The sequence below is a fragment of the Mercenaria mercenaria genome, chromosome 4 (genome assembly GCF_021730395.1).
Source record: "Mercenaria mercenaria strain notata chromosome 4, MADL_Memer_1, whole genome shotgun sequence".
NCBI lineage: Eukaryota > Metazoa > Mollusca > Bivalvia > Venerida > Veneridae > Mercenaria > Mercenaria mercenaria.
In genome coordinates, this window is record NC_069364.1 from 61,933,028 (window position 1) to 61,955,161 (window position 22,134).

At 35.7% G+C, this 22,134-nt stretch overlaps 1 protein-coding gene across 1 annotated transcript; it reads left to right on the top strand.

Annotated features, from left to right (window-relative positions):
• The first annotated feature begins 660 nt into the window (after nt 1-660).
• On the top strand, nt 661-9,927 carry LOC123551906 (akirin-2-like). Its single transcript, XM_045341184.2, has 4 exons — nt 661-1,042; nt 4,469-4,807; nt 5,884-5,958; nt 6,374-9,927. Exons 1-4 carry the CDS (start codon nt 871-873, stop codon nt 6,382-6,384), a joined length of 597 nt encoding a protein of 198 aa, XP_045197119.1. The 5' UTR covers nt 661-870; the 3' UTR covers nt 6,385-9,927.
• Nucleotides 9,928-22,134: the final 12,207 nt, after the last annotated feature.

The window sequence follows — 22,134 nt, forward strand, 5'->3', positions numbered from 1 at the left end:
ATTTCGCGGCATTGTTTTAATTTTTTATAACTGTTTATTATGCGAAAATAGCAGGTGATAGTTTTTTAATTTTTGTAAAAGGTTTTACATTTTAGCATTTACATTTCTAAGGTTTGTTTATATAAACGCACTTGTTGGTTAGGCTCTTTGGGTAGGGCAGTGTGTAGTATTTCTTTCTTAAATAGTATATGATGGCATCATTAACCGGGGGAGGGGGTGGGTCTGAACCTCTATATACAGCTCGTCTGGGCGTACCATGTGATGCGTAAAGCACTGGTATTCGCAATAGGGGTGAAATTAGTCTGGATTACCTGCCCCTTCACTGTCGATTACTAAAATACGTAGTACGACGGGAACCAGACTAGGGTGAAATAACCTCAAGGGGAGGGATGCGGTCATGACTGTTTACAATAAGGCTGTTATTATTATTGCCATTATAATATTGTTATAATAATTATTATTATTATTATTATTATTATGTACAACGCCAGTGAATATATCATTGTATAAAAATAGGCGTTTAATCAAATTATTCAGTTTCAGTTATATGTGGCAGTCGTCGTGGCAGCCGTCAGAAGTGTGTTGAAACGACAACAATATCGTTGAGTGCTTTTTAGTCTTTACCTTTACGTAAACTGCCGGAAAGCGCCGAAGTTCAACGATAGATTGTTTTGATTTGGTAGCCATTTTGGTGCAAAGAAAACAAAACTCAAAAGAAATCAACGCAATCCTCTGCTTTTGTAAAGGAGAGCGTAATATTCATCACCCAGTTACATACATCATTTATTCAATAACACGCTTTTTGTGATATTTTGCTTCATACTCGTCTTGAAATTACCAATTTAAGCAGTTGAAGTTGACTATATTCTGATGGCTTGCGGAGCGACGTTGAAGAGGAGTTTGGATTTTGATCCGCTTCATAGCCCTGGTCAGACTACTCCAAAGAGAAGGAGATGTGCACCTATGAATTTGTCTCCATCAACACCACCCAGACATTCTCAGCCTTCTCCTTTTGGCGAAGTCAATCCGAAACTAACTTCAGGTGAGCTGTCAAATTTTGACAACAAATTTGAACATGAACAAAGAAAGTAACATATAACGTATATATTGGGCTATTCCAGAAAATACCCGCCCCCCGTGGAAGCAGTTTTTTAAAAGAAAATTACCCCCCTTCAGGAGACATTTTACCCCCCTCTCCCACTTTCACACCTAAAATTTAAAAAGTTTATTCAAAATTTGACATTCAGATTGTTTTATGGGCAGTCTAAACGTCAAAACCTTAAAGGACCACAACAGTGGAGGATAAATCACAGTACACAGTAATGTAAAGTAATTGTTTTTTATCGCTTGCGCATAATGGCGTGTACACATGGTAAACGTTGATCTACAGTATACATACATAGGTATAAATCACCAGAAAATTCGTAATTTTGGATATAATTTGATAATTTTTACATAAATCAATGAGGAATTGAATCCCCTTTCAGTACATGTAAGTTATATTTGAATTTATGGCCAATTCATTTAAACCTGTAGCATGTAAAGCGTCGGCAGCAATGAAAATTTCATCGGAAATTGCTTCCATTAATTTGATCTTTCGAGTGTTTGACGCAAGTGGGGATATTGCCCATATGAAAAATTATCTCAGTATTTCTTGGGATCGCGTCAAATTTGTTGGACTACTAAAAAGTTATTTTGGACCCCCTCTAGTCGAACTAATTTGACGTGATTCTAGGAAATTCTTAAGAGCAATATCTCTACTCGCGTCAAACACTCCGAAGACCAAAATAGTGGAGGAAAATTGCTGCTGGTTTGGGTTTAGATGCTGATTTTTTTGCGAATATGAGATAAATTCAAATAAAACTGCTTGTATTAAAGGGATTGAATTCCTCATTGATTTATGTAAAAATTATCAATTTCCTAAATTATTAATTTTCAGGTGATTTAAACCATAGATGTGTTATGATTAACGTTTACTGCGTCTACACCGTACATGGCAATTAGTCCAAATAATTTGACGTCAGAACTGATTCTGAGATATTTTCATGATTATAAGGGCAGAATCCTTTCCTTTACATCAAAACCAGAAAGACCTTTTCTGTGGTGAAAATAGATTTAGGTAAAAACATCAGGCAATATACTGAGACATAGCCTTACTCATTTGGCTTACCAGGATGACTTATTTTATGATCTGATATTTTATACTATTGTGCTCCCTCTAAGCCTTACCCATATCTGCATTTTACTTAGGAAAATGAAGACTTTGAAAAATCCAAAAAAGCCATAATATACTGGTCAGACTTAATTGCTTTAATAAATTAAGCATTAATATTCATGTAGAAACTTCATATGGGTTGAATTTAATCCATAATTTTAAATAAGAGACTTAAATCTTCGAAATATGATGTGACAGGAGCAAGGAGATATCTACCCTGACACTGGTTTAAATAACAGCGGACTGTCGATATGACACTAACTTACAGAAATAAAGCACAAAATATACATTCATTAAATGTCAGCAAGGCAAGTTTATGCTTTAATGTCAACATAAATTCGTCATCAGAGTTGTAATCATTACAAATACTTTGTACATGTACCAGAAAATGTTCCCAATGGATTTTAATTGGGGATTTCCTAACAGAAATATGCAAAATAAGTTTGGGCGTGACGGAGACAGTGACAGTCAAAAGTTATCACTCTTTCCTGAAACGTCCTATTGGACTAACTGAAACAGTGAAATCGTAAAACAAAATAAAACTGAATCATTTTATGGTTTAAACACAACAGTAAAACACGTTAATAATTTAATAAATATATTTTCTCTGAATATGTTTTTGTTGTGTGTCTAACATGTTTGAGGGGGCGGGAATGAAAAATAAAAAACTTTTATAGTTTTTGAAACATTGCAGTTCTTTGTTATTTTGACAGCTCAACTTTCACTTTCAATTTTTATTTTGCGATTTTTACATTTTTTTAAATGTACATGGTTTGTAACATTTTCAACTCCCAGAGTACCTGGGGAAGTATGTTCAACACACAAGAATCCTACAAGTGATGACAAAATATGTTTGAAAAAGAAGCTTGATATTTTCTACAAAATAGAATGTAAACAGTCGAAGAACACAGGGTTTTTTCTTTCTGTTTTGGGAACATAGCCTATACCCCCAATATTGGGAATTTTGACGCATAAATGTTCCAAATTGGGAAATATTTAGTCCAATAGGATATAGTAAGGATGTGTTTAAGCACTTTCTCATACTCTTGTTTCACATTGTTCAACCTCTTTAACATACTGCCATTACAAAATTGTCCATAATTTGGTCAGTATTTGTGCAATTTTGATGAAATTTTTTTAGAATGTAGATTGGGAATTTTTGCACTCATTTTGGGAAAAATACATACTTTTTGGCATTGGGAATAAAGCCGAATAACGGCTATAAAAACAGCCGAAAAAAAACCCTGGAACAATGTGATATAGGTCAAAATGTGTTGTTCAAAAGAGAATAACCTGTCTTGAAAATTTCTTCTACTTATTGTAAACAGTTTGGTTTAATGAATTCTTTATGAGAAACCAAGGCCTAGAAGGCATAAAAGTCTAAAACAAAGATTGTTCCGAGGGATGTTTCACATGGCTTTACAAGAAACTTGAGCCTTTGTATTTTTGTGTCCCATAAGCAAAATTTACTGTATTAAATGTCGCTTCTTTATCAGGATATATTTATATATTTAAGTTCTTATACATAAAGTGGCATCTCAGTATCCGCAAATGGGAATGGGTTGAAACTTCACTCACTTGTTCACTGTGATGAGCTGATATGCATTGTACAGATTCCATAACTATGTTCTAAATTTTTACAAAATTGTACCTCTTTTTTTTTCAACTTATATATTAATTCAGTTGAGGGGCTTCCATGGCCGAGTGATTAAGGTCGCTGACTTCATATCACTTGCCCCTCATCGATGTGGGTTCGAGCCTCACTTGGGGCATTGAAGTCTTCATGTGAGGAAGCCATCCAGCTGGCTTACGGAAGGTCGGTGGTTCTAACCAGCTGCCTGCTCAAAATGAAATAATGCACGGAGGGGCACCTATCTTCCTCCACCGTCAAAGCTGGAAAGTCACCATATGACCTATAATTGTGCCTGTGTGGCAACCAACAAAAACAAAAACAAATTTTCTCTCTGATTTTGATTAAAAGAGAAACCAAGGAAACACACTTGTTAGTATATGGATGAAGTGGATTAAACAGTAGGTTATCTTGTCCATAAAGAAGGCATGGTAGAGTGATGGAAAAATCATAGAACATGGCAACTGCCTAATTTAGTAATTACCTTAGGTTACTTTCGTGATATAGCTTTTAACTGCCTAAACAAGTTTTAATCAAATTATTACTGAGAAATAACACTCATACGCTCAAAATTTGTTCATATTTGACAAATAATGAGATTTCTGATACTTTTTTTTTTCCAGAGCAAATAGCTGCTAATTTGACGATGGAAATACGTCGTCTACAGAAGAGGAAACAGCTGCATTTCCCACATGGCAGTGCAACTCTATCACCCCCAAGTAGTCCAAGCCAGTCAACCTCCACAGATAATGTGCCGTCACCATCAGCGATGGATAGTTCTAGTGTTCAAAGTCTAGTACAGTGTAGTTCAAACAGTCTATTTACTGCCCTATCTCCAAACAAACGTGACATTCCTTTGTTCACATTTAAACAAGTGAGCATGATATGTGAAAGGATGTTGAAAGAAAGAGAATCACAGATCCGTGAACAGTATAACAGTGTTCTAACATGCAAAATGGCAGGTAAGTCAAGTCAGGCTTGTGTTACACAATCTGTACTCAAGCTGTTTTCTTGCTTTGTCTTTTCACCAAGTGTGTTCAGGGATATAAATTAGCAGTAGCCCATGGCCCCTAGATTTTGGACTGGGCCCCTAAAGTGTTGGAGAAACGCCCATATACCTTATGTTAAACATTTATTTTTGACCGTCTGGGCCCCTTAATAAAATTAGCTAGTTTATATCCCTGTGTGTTTACTCATTATAAAGCATGTATTCATTTGCTTCAACAAAGTTAAGTTGAAAAATTACAGGCCAGTTTACTGATCAGTGTTTCTGTGGCACCAAATTCAGCCATTTATTTGCATATTCTAGTGTTAAATTTTGTGCAAAGATCTGTTAGTTTAGCTGTTTGGTCACTTGGTGTTACTGGATATACACAGTACTTTGCTGAAGAAATATTTATCTAATTTAATAGTGCTTTGGAAATTCTTATAAAGATGATTTTGTGAATCATATTTACTTTTGTATGAATATTAGCAGCAAAAAAGATACAGCTTGAGTTGTGTCATTTTGATAACCTTTGGTCATTTAAAAACTGAGCTAGTTTAAATAGCAACCACTGATATGCCAACAATCCTTCCAGAAGGTGGATGGTTCTACCAAGGTGCCAGCTCTTGTCTGAATCAATGCCTACCTCCACCATGAAAAAACCTGCCCGCTTAGCTCAGTAGGGAGAGTGCAGATCTGGGGATCGTGAGTTCGAGCCCTGGCGTATGTTCTCTGTGACGATTTGATAAAAGACATTGTCTGAAATCATTCGTCCTCCACCTCTGATTCATGTGGGAAAGTTGGCAGACACTTGAGGAGAACAGGTTTGTACTGGTACAGAACCCAGGAACACTGGTTAGGTTAACTGCCCACCGTTACATAACTGAAATACTGTTGAAAAAACGGCTTTAAACTCAAAACAAACAAACAAATCCACCATGAAAAGTGAAAGTCACCACAGAAACTGGATTCGAAACCCAAATAAAAAAGTTACTTATACAGTCAAATTTTATCAATTCATAATCCAAGTTTTCATTGTTTTCTTGTTAACAGAACAGTACGAGGCATTTCTAAAGTTCAACCATGATCAGATCCAGAAAAGATTCTCTGCAGATACTGTAGCCAGTTGTAAGTACACATCTTTGTCAGTGGAATGTTTATGAGTCTGTTTGTTCTGGTATAGTTCAGGGTGACATGTAAAGACAGTTTATAGAAGTATTGGCCATTAAAGGGAAGAAATGAGGAAGGTCGATATCATTGGCATACCAGGCTGGAGTTTATGGTGTTTTCTCTGGTGCAGAAAGATGCCATCTTATTCATGGGGTGCAGTTCTGGCTGCTGGAATTTATATCCTAACTTTTGAGGAAAGTGGTTGATTGCAAGTCCTGAATTTGGATTTTGATTGTCTTTCTGTTCTCCTCCTGTTAATCATTTAGAATTTAAAATAATACTTGAAATATTTGTTTTCTGTTAATTTGTGAAAAGATAATGTTTGTTCAATGTTTGATGATTGAAAAAAAAACACATTATTTTCATTTTTCAGATGTATCATGAAAAGATGTAGTGGTAGATTGAATACATGGATGCAGTGTCAGTGACTGATTGTGGACAGATCAAGGAATACAAGCATTTATCATCTGTTATAATTGTTCTTCAGCACAAGTTGTTACATGTTTTTACAAGTTTGTCATAAGTTAGCTTTTGATGATTGTGTTGGATGTTTTCACCCCAGATCTTAGTTCTTATATTCTTTTTACCAAGTTTTGCTTGAGGTGTATAATTGAGGGATTATGCTTCCAGTTAGAAGTGTCATCAATTTTATCCACATTTTTTCCCCCTGGATAAGTACAGGTACATGCATGCTTGATGCACTGTTCTTTAAATCAAGTAGAATACTTTGGGGATTGTTAAAAATGGTTTTGTTTTTAACTGATACTTTGACAGTAATGGTTATCTTAACAGTATTTGAACAGCAGTTGCACCAGTGGTTTGCCAAAAATGTTCTTGATTTCATTTCGTGGGCAGAACTGAATACTGTTTTAGTAGTCAGGGAAACAGTTTTCTTTTTATCCCTCAATTTGATATTCTCGGTTCTTTCATTTTCTATTTATCGCAACTTTTAATTTAAGAAGATAAATTTATCATTTAGAAAAACTATTTCGAGGGCTTAGAGCGAAACTAGTCTATATATATAGAAATAGAAGCAGATAGGCCAGTTTCGCTCTAAGCCCTCGATTTGTACATAGGATTATTGTGATTATTTTATTATATTGTAAACTCACTTGCACATGAAAATACCAGTAGTATTTCATTTCATTGTTTTTGCATACCATTTAATGTGTACAGAATTATATTTTGTGTTTAACTGTGTAGAGTTTGAGCAGAAAGCTTTATATTTTGTTGTAGGCTGGTTCATTGTTTTATTTGATACCCAGCTAAGTAGCTGTAGTAGGTTTATAAATTATGTTAATTTTTTCTGTCATATTTAACATTTTAGATAGATAAATGTAGATGTTCTTATTTATATTTAGGAAGATTTAGCATGTTATCAAGATTGTGCTAGGAATATATTGTTATTACTGTTACCTTACAGTATCTTGTGTGTTTGAAGTGATGACAGAAAGCATTTTACTTTTTAATAATGATGTGTTTTCCATTTTTCCTTCTTTTTTATGATAAGATTATAAGTTTTTAAGTTAACACTGTTCTAGAGTGAAATTCTTAAATGTAATGATAATGGTTTGTTTTACAGTCAGTCATAACTGAAAGTGGTTTCATGTATTTATCGTGAAAAAGTATGATTTTCTGCACCATTAAAGATTGTGTATTTTACAGCTTTTATCATTGTCCAGTGGGTATTGTTTTATGTGATCTAAAATTTGCAACAGGACAAATTTTACTTGTTTATATACGGAATATTTTTGGTATTTAAATGAACATGGGTGCAAAGTGGAAAATATTTACATTAGACCAAGAATAATGTACATTTCGAAATTTTCCTGCCTATGTAAGAATTCAAAACAAGTTAGAAATAATTGTTATTGCAATACCCACCAGTATTTGCTTTACTGTCAGCTTCAGGTACAATTGCAATACCTTATGGTATTTGCTTTTCTGTCGACTTCAAATATAGATGAAATAACTACCTATATTTGCTTTTCAATCATGTTTGGATACACTTGTTTAATTCCTACCTGTATTTACTTTTCTGTCAGCTTCAGTTTAGATTTAAGTTTTAGATGATGTATGGTATATGTAGTCATGTATTTTTTGTACTTTATTTGACATTGTGTACATAATGATATGCATAGAAAATGCAATTTGATTTTAAAAATCCTAGATGTGTCTGTGTGTGTGATTTGAAGCTTATTGCACTGTTTCTAAATCAGCATCTTCATAATGATATTTTCTTCTGAAAGTGTACATCAGTTACCATAATAATGAAGTAAAATGTTCACTATAGCAAAAATTACTTGTCAGAAAGAAAACGATGTACAGTGAAAAACTGTATGCTCTAGCACCCATGGTTTGAGCAGTTGGGCTTGCTTCAGCAATTCATACTGTCCTATGTTTGGGATGCATGTATTCCTAGTTGAGGTCATAAGATCATTGTTTTACTGTATGCAGTTAACTTTATAAAAAAAATAGTTGCAACAGGTGTTACCCATAAATTCTTGTGATAGGAAAAGTAGACAGCATGTTTTTGTTCACTCCTGAAGAAATAATTTTTTTATATTAATTACACCATATTGATTTTCCTCAAGAATTGACCCGCAAGTCTTTTTTAAAAAAAAACTTTAGTGTTCTTTGTAAACTATTTAAAATAAACTAGTATATAATAATTACTAAATCTAGTTCGATGGGGAAAATATCAGTATGAAGATGGTTGTTTTTTTTTTTACAAAGAGGAAATACATACTGTGAAATTATTAAATTCGTAAGGGACTTATTTTTGGTGTAATGTTAATCCATAAAACCAAATACCAATGAACAATCAGAATTGAGGACAATTTCCGATTTACCTTTCAAAAAAGAAAATGCCGATGATTTTTTGTCTCGTCAAAACAGCTTTTCCAAATGTAAGTTGACGAAATATGACGATTTCACAGGATAGAGGAGACTGCATGATTGTAGCAGGAAGACTTGTGCATGTTGTCAACATTGTAAATAACCATTATACCATCATATAATCTGCTCATTTCTTTGTTGTATACAAAGATACAGATATTAAGTCTTTCATTTATCATTTCATGTATTTATCTGTCCAGTTTAAAACACTTCATAGTTCTGTATACCAGTTATTAATAGTACACTGTTTAAATGAATAGAAACATTTTTGACCCATTTTTAATCTCTTCATTTTGTTCATCCATTCTAGGAAGTTTTATTTGGTTTTAACTTCTATGAAGTCAGAGAGAAAATGTTAATACTACCTTATTATAAATATGTAATTTGGTGCTAAAACTGTGTGGTTTTTCTTATGCTAAATCAAACTGAATATTTCTCTTGAGGGAAGTCTTGTAGAGAATATATTTTTGTCCCCTTTGTGCAAAAAAAGTGATAACGGCTTATTTATGTCAGTGCAGTTAACCATTTGTGCACAAAGGTGACATTGTAAGTTTGTACTTTCGTAGAGATAGTTTTCTACAAATAGCAAAGTTAGCTCCCTTTGCAGCAAATTGTGATCAGTTTAATATTGCATCCATTTGCTTTGTCAGTAAAGCCTGTTGTGGTAAAGTATTTCAAGTGTTGTGTAATGCTTCATGCAAGAGACATTTTTATTGCCTGTGTGAAAAGATTACTGTAGTAGGAGAACACAAATTCCTCAAAATTATCTATAATACCTCCAAGTTACTAGGAAATTTCATATTAAATTCTCTTAAACATTGATAAACTAATGAATATAATATGGCAGGAAAGAATAAAAAATTTAATTTTGAAATTTTTAGACTGAAGCCAGTATGCCTATGATGAATTTCCAACAGCAACTGATAGGATTAAACACTTTAGCACATGTATTTTATGAAATTGCCTAATTAATCTGCATGTACTGATTTTGGTATTTTTATGTTTCAAGAATAAACTTAATAAATTCAACTAGATTTTTTTTGTTTTCCTTGATTGCTCACCTGAATTCTTTTCTTCTGTACAGAGGGATAGCCATTTAAAATATCGCCCATCTGATGAACTATTGGAATTGTTGGCACATCTGTGCAATTTCGTGCCTGTTCCATATCTTTTTTATGCCCCCCTCCAAAGAAGTAGGGGTATATTCTTTTGCAGATGTCAGTCAGTGGGTATATAGACCAATCCGTTTCCAGATGATAACTCAAGAACGCTTGGGCCTAGGATCATGAAAGTTGATAGGGAGGTTGGTCATGACGAGCAGATGACCCCTATTGATTTTGAGATCAGTAGGTCAAGGTCACAGTGACCCAGAACAGTTAAACCGTTTCCAATAATTCAAGAATGCTTTGGCCTAAAATCAAGAAAGTTGATAGGGAGGTTAGTCATGAGAAGTGGATGACCCCTATTGATCTTGAGGTCAGTAGGTCAAGGTCACAGTGACCCGGAACAGTTGAATGATTCGAGAACGCTTGGGCCTAGGATCATGAAAGTTGATAGGGAGGTTAATCATGACCAGCAGACGACCCTAATGATTTTGAGGTCAGTAGGTCAAAGGTCCGGTGACCCAGAACAGTTAAACCGTTTCTTGACGGTAACTTTAGAACGCTTGGGCCTAGGATCACAAAACTTGATAGGGAAGTTGATCATGATCAGCAGATGACCCTTATTGATTTTGAGTTCAGTAGGTCAAAGATCAAGATCACAGTGACCGGAAACAGTTAAACGATTTCCAGAGGATAACTCGAGAACACTTGGGGCCTAGGATCATGAAAGTTGATAGGGAGGTTGGTCATGACCAGCAGGTGATCCCTATTGATTTTGAGACCAGAGGTCAAGGTCACATTGAACCAGAACAGTTAAACCGTTTCTTGAAGATGCTTGAGCCTAGGATCGTGAAAGTTGATAGGGAGGTTAATCATGACCAGTTGATTCTGAGGTCAGTAAGTCAAAGGTCAAGGTCACATTGATCCAAAACAGTAGAACTTGTGTACAGTTACTGAATAATTTCTGTTCCTTGTGCAATTACTGAATGCATCAAGGGGGACATTTCGTGTTCTACGAGCTCTTGTTACTCCAGAGTTCACTTTTACCCCAGAATGATCTGAAATTTGCAGTATGTTTTGACATAAATGAAAATATATAGAATTATTTTGTGCAAAACCTACTCCTGTCTTTAACAAATCTGAAATTGTTATGCCCCCGATGTAAAAGACCATGGAGCTCCATTCGAACTGTTCATCTGTTCGTCCATCACTCTTTTGTACTCCACTCCGAAAAAAATATTTCATTTCTTGAGTATTTTTTAGCTCACCTGAGTACGAAATGCTTAAGGTGAGCTATTGTGACCGGTCATTGTCCATTGAGCGTCAACATTTGCCTTGTTAACACACTAGAGGCCACAGTTATGACCCAATCTTTATGAAACTTGGTTAGAATATTTGTCAGTAGGCCAGATCAAAGGAAAATCGTGCTTGGAACTCATGAGAATTGGTCAGAATGTTTGTCTTGATGACCTCTAGGCCAAGTTAGAATCTGGGTTATGTGGGGACAAGCTAGGGCACTAGGCCAGATCAAAGGAAAATCTTGTAAACACTCTTAGAGTCCACAGTTAAAGTTTGAAACTCATGAGAATTTGTAAGAATGTTTATCTTGATGACCTCTAGGTCAAGTTTGAATCTGGGTCATGTGGGTCAAAAACTAGGGTCACCCTGTCAAATCAAAGGAAAAGCTTGTTAACACTCCACAGGCCACATTTATGACACTATCTTCGTGAAACTTGGTCAGAATGTTTATCTTGGTGATCTTTAGGCCAAGTTAGAATGTGTGTCAAAAACTAGGTCACTAGGCAAGATCAAAGGGAAATCTTGTTAACACTCTTAGAGACCACATTTTAAATTTGAAACTTATGAGAATTGGTAAAAATGTTTTTCTTGTTGAAATCTAGGTCATGTTTGAATATGGGTCATGTGGGATCAAAAACTAGGTCACCTGGTCAAATCAAAGAAAAACTGTGTTCAATAGGGGCTGCATTTTTGACTGGATATTCGTGGAATTTGATCAGAATGATCTTGATGAAATCTAGGTCAAGTTTGAATACAGGTCATCTGGGGTTAAAAACTAGGTCACCTGGTCAAATCAAAGAAAAACCTTGTGTATGCAACAGGGGCTGCATTTTTCATTTGATGTGCATGAAACTTGGTCAGAATGTTTGTCTCCATGATATCTCGGATGAGTTTTTATGTCAGTCACCAGGTCAAATCAAAGAAAAAACTTGTTTACACTCTAGGGGCCACCTTTTTGTACCCCCCCCCCCCCCCCCACGACAACAAAGTTGTAAGGGAGGGTATACTGGTTTCAAGTTGTCTGTCTGTCTGTCCGTAGACACAATCTTGTGCGCACCATCTCTCCTCATCCCCTTGACACAATTTAATGAAACTTCACACAAGTGATCAGTAACAACAGTAGTTGTGTATGGGGCATGTTAGGTTCTTTCAACAACAAAAATTGCAGAGTTATGGGACTTCGTTTCTTGTTAACATACTAAGTACATACAGTCTGCATATGCAATCTTGTCCGAACCCTTGCACACAATTCAATGAAACTTCACACACGTGATAGTACCAACCCTAGTTGTGCATGGTGCATGTTACGTTCTTTTAGATAAATATTCTGCATAGTTATGGGACTTTGTTTTTTTGTTACTATACTGTATACATACAGTCTATACACATTTTTTGCTCCAGTCTTCATGAAACTTGGTCAGAATGTTTATCTTCTTGAAAACTCGGACGAGTTTGAAACTGGTCATGTGGTGTCAAAAACTGGGTCACTAGGTTAAACACGTTTACACTGTTATGGTGTGTTACTAAGCGACCTAGGGCCATCTTGGCCCGCTTGTTTGGAGTTAAGGGCCTTTGAATTATTACAACTACATTTAAAAATTATGTGCTTTACGCCCTAGATTTTCCATCCAATTGAGATGAAACTGTAATAGTATATACATCATCAACATGAAGTTGACATGCGCGTATTTTCGGGATTTCCTTGTCCGAATTTTTTTGGCATTTTGGTCCTGTTGTGGATTTTGCCCATCGTTCTCTCGTTTAGGGTAACACCATTATTTTAACAAGGGACATACGCCGCTTTTCATGGAATTTCATTCTGTGTATCATTGAATGTTTCATGTGCACCGCCGTATGAATACATCTGCGGACGTCTAAATTATATTCTACATGTAGTACTTATAACAGTCAAATCACTGAAAAAGTTAGTCAATAATTTATCTGATTTATTCTTAAAACACGTTCAGAATATTTTTTAAGGAAATCTAGATCAAATTAAACGCTTGGTCATATGGGGTAAGAACTATGTCGGCCGGGTGAGCGGCACAGAGCCTTTATGATCCTCTTGTTTCAGTTATATCAAATTTGAAACTAAAATGTGTATGCCACTTATTGTTTAGGTGAAACGTCCACTTTATGAAACTTGGAAGGGATGAAAAGTAGCATGTTCCTACGGCTAAAATTGAATGTCATTTATTCGAGCTCGATCTTTATCTTTTAAACCAATAAAGGATATATTTGTGATATATTTGTGAGTTCATCCCGCCACGAACCCACGCAAAATGTCACGATTGAGGGTGGAATGTTTCACGGTTTAATTGAGCATACTCTATAATCAAAAAGTGGATTTAGCGGGCTTTCAGACAATATTATTCTCAAATTTAGAAATATCAGGATGGCCACGGTACGAAAAGTGAAAAAGGCCGTATAGGGAGGAGGCTATAACAAATGCAGCTGAACGTGACGAAAATATTAGTACACAGTGTTTCGAGTCCTGTCCATATTTTAACCCCTTGAAGGATATTTAAGAAAGTTTAGTTGTATGTTTCATGAATCCTACGCCGGTCAATGCCACACGTGACGTTTCGGTCATGGATTCCTGTTTGGTCCATGTGTTCTAAACCAATTGAAAGATATTTTTATTATATGAGTAGAATTTTCTGTAATCAAGACGACGTGCAGAACCCATGTTCCGACTTCGCCGGCCTAAGTCATACGTCACACTGTGACTGAAGGTCAAAGATTGAACCTTAGATACCAGGTCCAGCCTACATATCGTCTAAACCGCTTGAAGGATATTTATGAAACACTGTTAAACATTCGTCTCAAGAAGACACAGTGCTTGAACAATGTTCGAATTACGTTAGCCCAAGGTTAAGATCACTCCTGAATGAGCACTCTTTCTTTCTTTTCTTTTTTTACTTGTTTGCACCAATTTGGTACCAGATGAGGCCCACCATCAATATATATGCGAAAACAAAACCATTTATTTCATACTATTGTATTACTCTTATTTCCGAGAGAAGCTTGTCATTGCTGTTACAACGCTTAAACCCACTATCGCTCCGCTGGACCTCCACAATATCACGATCATAGAATATAGCTGATACAAAATTAATTCAAGGAATTACATGTGCACGTATAGGTCCTTAAATGGTAAAGCATGCCGTGCAAAACGATGTACGATAGATTTCAGTTGATTTGTAGCGTCCATACATCAAATCGTTCTTTTCTTTCAAAGGGACTAGGGGAAACTTGCTAAGTGGATTCTGCTTATCATAGGGTGATACTTGATTTTGCATATTTAGCGTGTTCGGTCTCTTTCATACCAGTGATACTGATTCAATAACTCTTTATCGGGATCTATGTCTGTGTTCATGCGTGCGAGACTGGGGGTGAACAAACAAGGGTCCCTTTGAGCTACTGACTTGCAGATAATTCCACAACGGAAGACGGGGTTACGGACTTGAAAGCCATGAAATTTCTGCCACCTCCTGTCTGACTTTGAGCGGGACCCGTTGTCTCATTGAAAAACTGATCTAATATACTATCAGAACTAATACTGTTAGGACATGAACCGTTTATACATTACTGTGAGGATCTTTGAGATAAGGACACAGACACTGTTGATACGCTTTCGTTTCTGCAAATATTTCTACTTGATCAATGTACGTCCACAAGTTATGATCACAATTTCCACGAAAGTCATATATAATAGCCACGGGTTTTCCATAACTATCATGTAATTGTGAGACGGGGTCCTTTCGTGTACGGTCCGTGCCTTTAATTTTCCTTAATAGCGCTAGGTTTCCTTGCAGAGCTTCTTAATCTCGAGTTCGCTTGTGGAGAGGAATAAGAAAGTTCTATTTTCCACTGGCTTCTTCCTTGACGTCCGACAACACTGGCGGCTGCTTCCTGCACGTCTGACAGTACTCGCGGCAACTTCTTTGACATCTGACAGTACTTGCGGTTGCTTCATGGACGTCTGACAGTACATGCGGTTGCTTCCTGGACGTCTGACAGTACTTGCAGTTGCTTCCTGGACGTCTGACAGTACTTGCAGTTGCTTCTTTGACGCCTGACAGTACTCCCGGTTGCTTTTTTGGACCCCGACAGTACTCGCGGCTGCTTCCTGCACGTCTGACGGAACTTGCGGCTGCTTCCGCTGGACGTCTGACATTACTCACAACTGCTTCCTGTGTGTCTGACAGAACTTGCGGCTGTTTCCAGGACGTCTAACAGTACTCACAGCTGCTTCCTTGACTTCTGACAGAACTTTGAGTTGCTTCCTGGACGTCCGACAGTACTCGCGGCTGCTTTCTGGACATCCGACATTACTCGCGGCTGCTTTCTTGAGGACCGACAGTACATGCAGCTGCTTCCTGGACGTTCGGCGCAGTACTCGTGGCTGCTTCTTTAATTTCCGGCAGTATTCACGGCTGCTTCCTGCACGTCCGACAGTACTCGGGGCTGCTTCCTGCACGTCCAACAGTACTCGGGGCTGCTTTCTGGGCGTCCAACAGTATTTGCGGCAGCTTCCTGCACGTCTAACAGTACTCGGGGCTGCTTCCCGCACGTCCAACAGTACTCGGGGCTGCTTTCTGGGCGTCCAACAGTATTTGCGGCACCTTCCTGCACGTCTAACAATACTCGGGGCTGCTTCCCGTACGTCCAACAGTACTCGGGGCTGCTTTCTGGGCGTCCAACAGTACTTTCGGCTGCTTCCGCCAGCAGTATTTATAACTAAAAGATTCAAAAACCAGATCGAAATAAAATTTCTTTTATTCTTTTTAGAAGTTTCTCCGAAACATTTATTCATTGTTTTCCTAATAATGACATGCACTTCGAAAAAAAACACTGCACGGCTTTTGATAACCGCCCATGTTTGAAACCCAAATATAGCTGCCTATCTTGATTTCAGACGTCGATAGGAGCTAAACCGAATGCGCAAAAACTGATCTGTTTTTCCCTGTGTTCGATAATTTTCATCAAGATTTTCTCCCGAATTGAGATCGGTTGTAATTACATGTTGCAGTTGAGTAAGATGATATTGAGTGGAACGATGGTGATTAATTTATTGCTGTTTTCACCCCCAGACATGTGGTCAATATACTCGCTGTGAGGCGATGTAATATTTTTACTCATAATTCTGATTCTGGATAATCTTGGATGTAAGGAAAATGGTATGTATATTTTTGACCATCATGACTTTGATCATACGACTTTGATAGTGTGTGTTACTTTAATTTCAATGTTCGGGTTCCCGGAAGAACGGGATACCCGAGGGTTTGGTTTTTTCCTGTTATTTTAATGGTAATTGCCCCGAAAGCAGTACAGACAACTCTTAGTTTGACAATGTATGTCACAGCTCTTCTGCGGAAATATTAAAGACGTTACAGACGTGGAAGTAGCTTCTTGCAGCCTTTTCATTCGCATGCGAGAAAAGGTGGCGTTGGAGCACATTTCATTTTTTCTTGTTTAAAGTAGTCTAAAATTTTATTATTATCCGCATTTAGAAAAGTCGTTGGTATTTTTGATGTTTTCAGACCTGCGGCAGCAAAATACTGACAGCGAATAAGACATGATGCTTCTATTTATGGACATTTATGTTGCTTTTTTTTGTTTGTATTTTTTAATAGAGAAAATTCAAACTTCAAAAACAATTTTATAACATGCGTCACTCCCCGATACATCGTCAACGAAAGGCAATATGTTTCTGGCATATTGCTATTTGAATGGACAGTTTAATCTTTATTAAGGGAAATTACTTTTTGTAACAATGTTAATGCCGAAATGTTCACTATCGTTAATTCTGTTGTATTCACTGAACTCTGCTAACACTCTTTTAGAACCTTTTTTTTATTTTGTACAAATTTATTTTGTAGGATAAGATATATTATTAGATTATGACAGGAGTGGTGTTAGGCAATCAGCTATTTTATTAACTGTGACAATATATAGCTAACTGTGTGCGAAATGTGCACGAGAAATCGATAAAATCCAGACACTCGTTGCACAACTCTAATAAATTGCTTCATAGCGACGAGAATTACTTCTTTTCTACAGGACACTGTGAATGAAAATGTCTCTCAGACATATTTTTTTTTAAACTTGTTTCAGTGACTGGTTCAATAAATAATAGTCATTAAATAAAATGTGATATAAAACAGATCGTGGTTCAAACAGCTTTCAATTAATTTCGGGGTACAATTGATTATTTTCAATATTTATCTTTTACCGCCTTGCATTTAGACATTTTTTTTACTAGTCTAAATTTTGGAATATTTCTGAGATTATTACTGCTTATTTTGATTTCATTCCATCCCAACGAAAAAAAAAATGCTAAAATTAACACTACAGTTTGATCCATATTTGCCGTAACAAGGATTTTTCTTGATTTCCCTTGAAATACCATTGAATCTGTACAGCATTACAACAACTCCGAGGGTGTTTATTTGAACTTTTTTAAACTATGATTTTCAAAATTATCTTGATTAATTTTGTATTTATTATCAAAACACGATTTTAGTTGGGTATTTCTGCTGTAAATTTCGACCATTTTGGACCAAAATATCAAAATTTAGTTATTTACTTCTTTTGTTGATGGAGTTTTATAAAACTTTCATGTTTTGTTAGTTAGTATAATATTAAAGCAATATTTGCATGCACAAATATTTTTGAAAAAAAGTTCTAAAAACAATTATTTTCGAAATGTTGTTTGGCTATTTCTTTACATTGAAAAATACATTTTTTTGGCCATAAAATTAACATTATTGAAGATATTTTGAAAATTAATAAAGATCCCACTACAATCCTCGGAGATGTTTAGAATGATTGTATAGTTATTTGGGTCTTGCAAAATAAAGCCGAAGTTCATGAAAAACTGTTATGGCTTAGGTAGATCAAACAGTAGCACCATATCTAACATTTTAAACACGAAAATTTCTCTTCTTAATTTACTACAATACAGTGTCAGAAATGCATATATACAGCTGAAATTCAAAATAAACTTGTAACTTAGATGTCGTAGGTGATTTAATGGCGTTAGCCTCGAACTTCGCACCTTCAGCTGCAGCTGTTGCAGTGTGGGCGGATGTACAGGGTGTTTTAGCTGTGAGATATTTGTTTACTAACACACATGCAGGTCACATTCCGATCGCTTTTGACAAGTTATTAGTCCCAAACACGCAACCTACGTCCGTGTATTACTAAGTGACAAGTTATGGCAATATGTGATTAATATTGACAGTTTCAGTGCCGTAGGTCACGCCGTGACCCAACCGCCAGGTAGTTGCTGGTCCTCTACCGAGGTCAAATGTCACGTGTAGCCAATCAAATAATCAATTTATTCGCGCATATCAGTTATTGATTAAATCTTTTCTGTGTATTGATATAGTAAACTGGATTTTATTTAATAAGACCGCAAGGTAATGAATTTATATTTCAACTTTGACTACTATACATAATTTTGATACAATATTATGGTACTATAATAACCTTGATTGATTAACACGAATTTCCTATAAGGATATTTTTACTTTATTTTCTAAAATAAAAAAACTGTTCATTTTTTTCTACTATAATGACTAATAACATATACCTGTAATACGAATCTGGATCCAGTGCATAACCTCAACACTCGAACTTATCAACGTTCGTCTTTGAAATAATGACGTTCGTCTTTGAAATAATGAAGTTTCTGACAGCTTTGCTGTTATTTTATTTATAATGTCCAGAATTATATTAAACTATTTTTAGAAAATTTAAAGGCCGTATCTTATATTCTATTAAGTCAGTAATAAAGGAAGCTGAAGTTACATATATTATTATATTGACTGATAAAACTTTTAACTCTGGTCAGTAATTGCAAAGAATTTTTTAAGTAAAATAAGGGAGATAAGTCTAAAATTGCTTAGGTAGATTTATGGTTTTTGGGCTATATGCCCTTTACACACCCACTCACTACGTTAAGTTTCATTTCATCTAGACAAAAAAATAGGCACCATACTGAAATATGATTAAAGTATTTGTTGTTGTTTTTTTTTTTGTGCTCTGACTGTCGGTCTCCGGCGTATACCACCATATCAAGTTTTATTACATTCCCTTTTATTGTGATATTAAGTACTAAATGGGAGACATTTAAAAATCATTCAAGATAGAGTTCAGGTTCTTGAGCTTTGCACTCTGTATCATTGTCATTTATTATTGTGTCACGTTTCATGATAATCTCTTCAGTGATTTTTAAGCGATCGTCCGGACAAAAGATAATAAAGTACAAGAAATAGAAAAGTATTAGAAATAGAATTATGGTTCTTCCGATTTGTTTCACATCCCTTAGCAATCTGTCACTGGTTTATGGAGGTAACATATTAAGACATTGGGGTTTTAATAACATGACTTGCATTTTAAAACAGCAACACACAGTATAAATTCCCTTCAGCGGTTTTTACAATTATCAGGCGGGCAAAAAAGTGTGACGGACGGACGGACGCACTGCATTTCTAGCGAAAATAAATATATTTTTAAATTTATGATTGAATACAGTTTTATGAAATACAATGAAAACAAATCGAGCACAGTTATATTTTGTTTCGGTCGCATAACCGTTAGACTGTTGTATTGGAATTAAGGTTTTTATCGCATCATTTTTATTTGTAATTTTTACAGTACATAAATTGTTCAAATCATCTTCATTTTCATAAAATACGACAGTATAGTTTAAGTATTACAAATAAGTCGGCTTTTATATTGACGGTAAATTCAAATAAGTCTTAGTAAGAAGCAAGAATGGAGATTTTGCTTTCATATTCCAAAACAAAGAAATATTTTAATGTTGAAAGAATCAATAAAATATGCATTTACAGTTTGAAGATACAGTTAAAAGTGGCGCAGTTGTCCACGCAGACTTGGGTACCTAGTCATTTTATATGTCATCCAAATAGACCATTTCCCACAAAGCAAGGATTCCAATATAAGGATAATATCCTGATAATATACTAATATACATATTTTTACTGCGTCATTTCGTTGCTTAAATGGCCCACTTACCCAGTTTCCCCATTAATCACCGGTTTTAATTTAATCATTGAGATGAAAATTAAAAGCAGCCTGCATCTAGTGCATACATGCGTATGAAATTCAGTAAAATGTCCTGGTGTTCACATTTTAATATTATATAAGTTTGACCGAGTTTAAAGTCGAAAAAAAAAACAACAACATTATACTGCCCTGTTAGAGATTGGAAGAGGTCGTCGTGAAATCGAGCTTAGCACGGAGACAAAATTCTAACGGATAGTATTTGTTGCGTGTATATATTTTTTTCCTATTCTAATGATCTAACATTTTATAAACAATATATATTACAGGATATAACAGACAATAACCTCAAAGACCCAGAATCGGGAATGGGTAACGGTATGTAAATTAATGTTATAACCCGCATGCTATTTTATAACCCGCATGTTAACGTTATGACTCTCAGTTACAGCCAACATGTCAATGTTTTAATTCGCATGTTTAATGTAGAACCCGCGTGTTTAATACCGTGTTCAGACTACTTTTTAACTCACCTGAGCATTGCTCAGGTGAGTTATTGTGATCGCTCGATGTCCGGCGTCCGGCGTCTGTCGTCTGTCAACATTTAGCTTGTGGATGCGATAGAGGCTGTATCTTCATGAAATTTGGTCTGAATGATAACCTTGATCAAATCTAGGCCAAGTTCGAAAATGGGTTATCTGGGGTCAAAAACTAGGTCACTAGGTCAAATCAAAGAAAAACCTTGTGTATGCGATAGAGGCTGTATTTTTCAATTGATCTTCATGAAATTTGGTCAGAATGATTGCATCGATGAAATCTAGGTCACATTTGAATATGGGTCACCTGGGGTCAAAAAATAGGTCACTAAGTCAAATCAAAGGAAAACCTTGTGTATGCTATAGAGGCTGTATTTTTCAATCGATCTTCATGAAATTTGGTCAGAATGATTGCCTTGGTAAAATCTAAGATGAGATCGAATATGGGTAATCTGGAATTAAAAAGTAGGTCACTAGGTCAAATAAAATAAAACCCTTGTGTATGCAATAAAGGCAGTATTTTTCAATTGATCTTCATGAAATTTAGTCAGAATGATTAACTTTATAAAATTAAGGTCATGTTTGAATATGGGTTATCTGAGGTCAAAAATTAGGTCACTAAGTTAAATCAAAGAAAAACATTGTTTATGCGATAGAGGCTGTATTTTTCAATTGATCTTCATGAAATTTGGACAGAATGATTGTCTTGAAGAAATCCAGGTCGAGTTCGAATATGGGTCATCTGGGATTAAAAAATAGGTCACTGGGTCAAATCAAGGAAAAACCTTGTAGATGCGATTGAGACTGTACTATCAATTGATCTTCATGAAATTAAGTGAGAATAATTGCCTTGAAGAAATTTAGGTCGAGTTCGAATATGGGTCGTCTGGGGTCAAAAAGTAGGTCACTAGGTCAAATCAAGGAAAAATCTTGTGGATGCGATAGAGGCTGTATTTTACAACTGATCTTTATGTAATTCAGTCTGAATGATTGCCGTGATAAAGTCTAGGTCGAGTTTGAATATGGGTCATCTGGGGTCTAAAAATAGTTCACTAGGTCAAATCAAAGAAAAGCCTTGTGTATGCGATAGAAGCTGTATTTTTCAATTGATCTTCATGAAATTTGGTCAGAATGATTGCCTTGATAAAATCCAGGTCGAGTTGGAATATGGGTTATCTGGGATTTAAAAGTAGGTCACTAGATCAAATCGAAGAAAAACCTTGTGTATTTTTTTTAATTGCTCTTTATGAAATTTGGTCAGA

What these genes read in the sequence shown, in the direction of transcription:
- LOC123551906 (XM_045341184.2), top strand. Translation starts at nt 871, where the DNA reads ATGGCTTGCGGAGCGACGTTGAAGAGGAGTTTGGATTTTGATCCGCTT. An exon ending in CAATCCGAAACTAACTTCAG is followed by an intron (nt 1,043 to 4,468) that starts GTGAGCTGTCAA and finishes TTTTTTTTCCAG; the next exon opens with AGCAAATAGCTGCTAATTTG. An exon ending in TCTAACATGCAAAATGGCAG is followed by an intron (nt 4,808 to 5,883) that starts GTAAGTCAAGTC and finishes TCTTGTTAACAG; the next exon opens with AACAGTACGAGGCATTTCTA.